The sequence below is a fragment of the Galeopterus variegatus genome, unplaced genomic scaffold (assembly GCF_000696425.1).
Source record: "Galeopterus variegatus unplaced genomic scaffold, G_variegatus-3.0.2 Scaffold62, whole genome shotgun sequence".
Classification (NCBI taxonomy): domain Eukaryota; kingdom Metazoa; phylum Chordata; class Mammalia; order Dermoptera; family Cynocephalidae; genus Galeopterus; species Galeopterus variegatus.
In genome coordinates this window covers 264,863-268,493 of record NW_007726173.1, presented here as the reverse complement: position 1 = coordinate 268,493, position 3,631 = coordinate 264,863, and the positions used below count along the sequence as shown (strand labels likewise).

General features: G+C 34.5%; 1 protein-coding gene across 12 annotated transcripts in view; it reads right to left on the bottom strand.

Annotated features, from left to right (window-relative positions):
* Positions 1–3,631, bottom strand: part of MARK3 (MAP/microtubule affinity-regulating kinase 3) — a 112,571-nt gene that overhangs the window by 20,211 nt on the left and 88,729 nt on the right. For all 12 annotated transcript variants that reach the window (XM_008576399.1, XM_008576411.1, XM_008576356.1 and 9 more), the window contains one exon: positions 2,313–2,416. In XM_008576399.1, coding sequence (XP_008574621.1) covers positions 2,313–2,416 — 104 coding nt within the window. The remainder of the gene's footprint in view (positions 1–2,312; positions 2,417–3,631) is intronic.

Sequence of the window (3,631 nt, the reverse complement as noted above, 5' to 3'; positions counted from 1 at the left end):
GTTGAGATCCCCTTACCGGTCATTTTTAAAAAAAAAAAAAAAAAAAAAAAAAACATTGTCCTACATTCAAGTAGAATTTTAAAGTTAGTAAGGGCTTAAGACACACATAGCCTTTGGTTTAAGCCTTCATACAGTTCTTTTCAGCCATGATTGTTCTCATGTTGGAATTCTGTATAAACACTCACAGAAGAAAAAGTCCAACATACGTAAGGCTAAAAAGAGAACTTAATGTGTTTGTTTCAGAAGTTAACATAGGTCTATGCATTCTGTAGCTCACTAGCATTTTAAATTAGCGAAGGCATAAGATATATAGGTAGGGAAGGAGAGGAAAAAGTAAACAATGTGCCCAAGAAGTCAACTGTGCAGAGAGAAGGCTAACTGAATACTCTGACACCAATATTAAGGAAGAGAAAGTTGCCACATTTAGCGCCTTAACTGAAAGTAAAAAATATGACCACTAATTCAGTCTTCAAACCCAATTGGTTTTCACGTTTTTCGATACATTTATAAAACAAAGACAAAGAAAACGTAGATATTTTTTAAACTATGGGCCCTATCTTGTAGGGTTTGGCACTGTGGCTCTGTTTGGCTAGAGATAAAGACACCTTTGAAAAGGAATGCTAAGAGAAGCAACGGCACCCAGGGCATGATATGGAAGAGTCAGTTCCAATGAAGAAGTTGTCTGCAGGGAGAACACAGAAAGGAAATGACTCCAAAGAAATTGAAGAAGTCTTAAAACTATTTCCCAAGAGCATAGCGAATCACTTCAGGAAGGTGCAGCTGGTACAGACCTCAGTCTTCACACCCTTTGAAGGTCTGATTCCACCCCTCACAGAATCACATATTCTAAAGGTCAAAAGAGGACTGAGGGAGTAGATCAACAATTTAGAAGCATTTGTATAAAAAAGAAAGGTCATAAAACAACATTATTCTAGACCTACAGAAGGAAATCTATCATGTTAGAAACTTCTAATTAAGGCTTCTACTGATATATTCTATTGAACTAGAAGAAATTTGATAGGGTTGGGAATGGAACTGTAATAACAGAAAATCTACCAGAGAATATACTACTATTAAGAAAAAAATATGCTAATGATTTTCTGTAAACTATCTAGCTCAATTGCTATACTCAATTACATTCTCAATAGAGTTTAATCATAAGAAAAAAGACAATGTTAAAACACACACATAGCAGTCAGAGAGAACACTGGAATGTAAGTATTTCTAAAAATTCACTGAATAATAAATAATCTTATATAACAAGTTTTAACCCTAATATCAATCCAAACTTAAGTGATCTATGGAATAGGGAAATGATAAATAGTTTGATACTATGGTTTATAAATGATAAATGGTTTTAAGGATGAAAGAGGAAAGAAGAATCTTTGCTTAGGCTGCCACAGAAGTTAGTGACCGAACATTTCGTCTGACTAATGAAATCTAAAGGAAAACAGAAACCTTACAATGCAATTTCAGAAAGTGAATGTCAGAAGAAAAGACAGAAACAATTTTGATGCTAGACATGATGAAACAATATCCAAGTTAGGAGGCCAGGGGACAAAAAGATAATGTAAAAAAGATAATGTAAACTTACGGATCTCTCCTCCCAGACTCACTTTGACTTTATCTCATCACTCTGAATTTAGTTCATATACCAATTTTCCAAAAACAAAGAAAGAAAATCCATGCCAGGGAAATTTACTCTATTCAGAATATATTTAGCTATTCTCTGCCAACCCATCTTCTCTCTTTTTTCTCTCCCTCCCAAACTAATCCTATGTCATGGCCTCTGGACCTACCTAACTTCACTCTACTATTTATTTTCTTATTCATAACCCCAAGAAAGTTGTTTGCAAGACATGATGCTCTCCTTACTGACATATTACTTTATTAGTATTTTAAATCATGCCCACTTTATGTATGCTTGCTCCTCACCCACAGGTCCTTATCCCCCCCCCCTTTCAGCCTTTGTTCAAGTTACTAATGTACACAAAACAATCTCTATTTCCATATTCACTATTCTACAATGAAACCATAGCTTACTATCTACCTCCCCCAGGAAATCTCCCTGGTTTAACTCAATCCTTTAATCATCATACACAGACAGCCAGGAAGATGACATTCTGGACAACAGGAAGAACTTGGAATCCTAATATCCTGCTAAAAATGAGCATTCAAACTTAACTTACCTTGTCGAATACTTACTGTTATTACCTGAATTGTGATTATAAGAACTGAGAAGTAAGTAATATGCTTCCATTTCATGCTTGGGAAAAAAAATTAATTTCCTTGCAACAGGCAAAATTTCATACCTGTTTTCTTTGCCATTCTGAATCACTGAGTGTCTATCAGCTGTAGTTCTCTCACTGCAAACGTAAGTGTTTCGCCGCGTCATTCCACCAGATGCTGTGTTACTCTATAAAAAAGGACATTTTTGTCTTCTTAAGCTATTGGTAAATATAGTACAATAAGAAAAAATAGCTCATCTACATAAACATGAATACTCAGTCTTTAAAAAAAAAAACTGCACTAAAATGTAACAGTAATGGCCAAAAGATCCAAAAAAAGGGTGGGGATAGCAACCTCTACACTCTGCTGACAGAAAGAAAAATGGCTATGAGGGCTGAATGATTAGCTCATTTGTTTAGAGCACGGTGTTACAAACACCAAGGTCAAGGGTTCGGATCTTTGCGCCAGCCAGCCCCAAAAACAAAACACCAAAACATGGCTATGATAGCATCACTTTGAAAAGCTGGCCTATAATAATCAATAAAGTAATAATTTATGGATTATTTAAAGTAGGACAATAGAATGACCCACTGTTTTTTAAAAAGCAAATACTTTCAAAATTAAAAAGCAGGATTATAAATATAAAACAAATATATAAATAAAAATAAAATCTTAAGATACAAAACATCTGTACGACATTGGATTTAAAATAATAGAATCAGAGATCTGACACTAAAAGCATGAGCAATAAAAGAAAAAAATTGAGAGTGGACTTAATCAAAATTAGAAACTTGATGCATCAAAGGACATTATCAAGAAAGTAAAAAGAGAACCTACACAATGAGAGAAAATATTTGCAAATCAAACATCTGAATAGGGTCTAGTATCCAGAATATAGAAAGAACTCTTACAACTCAACCACAAAATAACAAACAACCCAATTTAAAAACGGGCAACTTGAATAGACATTTCTTCAAAGAAGTTATACGAGCAGTCAACAAGCATATGAAAAGATGTTCAATATCACTGTTCATTAAGGAAATGCAAATAAACTTCACACCTACTTGGATGACTGTAAAAAAGCAAAGCAAAAAAACCCCAAAATAAGAAGTGTTGAGAAAAATGTAGAGAACATAGGGAATCATATATTGCTGGAAGGGATATAAAATAGTGCAGTCACTGTGTGACAGTTTGATGGTTCCTCAAAAAGTAAAATACAGAATTACCTTATGACCCAGCAATTTCATTCCTAGGTATATATCCAAGAGAAAAGAAAATATTAAGTCCACAAATAAATCTGTACATAAATGTTTTTTTTTTTTTTTTGGTCTTTTTTCGTGTCCGGCAATGGATCGCAACCCTCAGTGTTGAGCCCGTACCGGACCGGGACCGGCAACGGGAT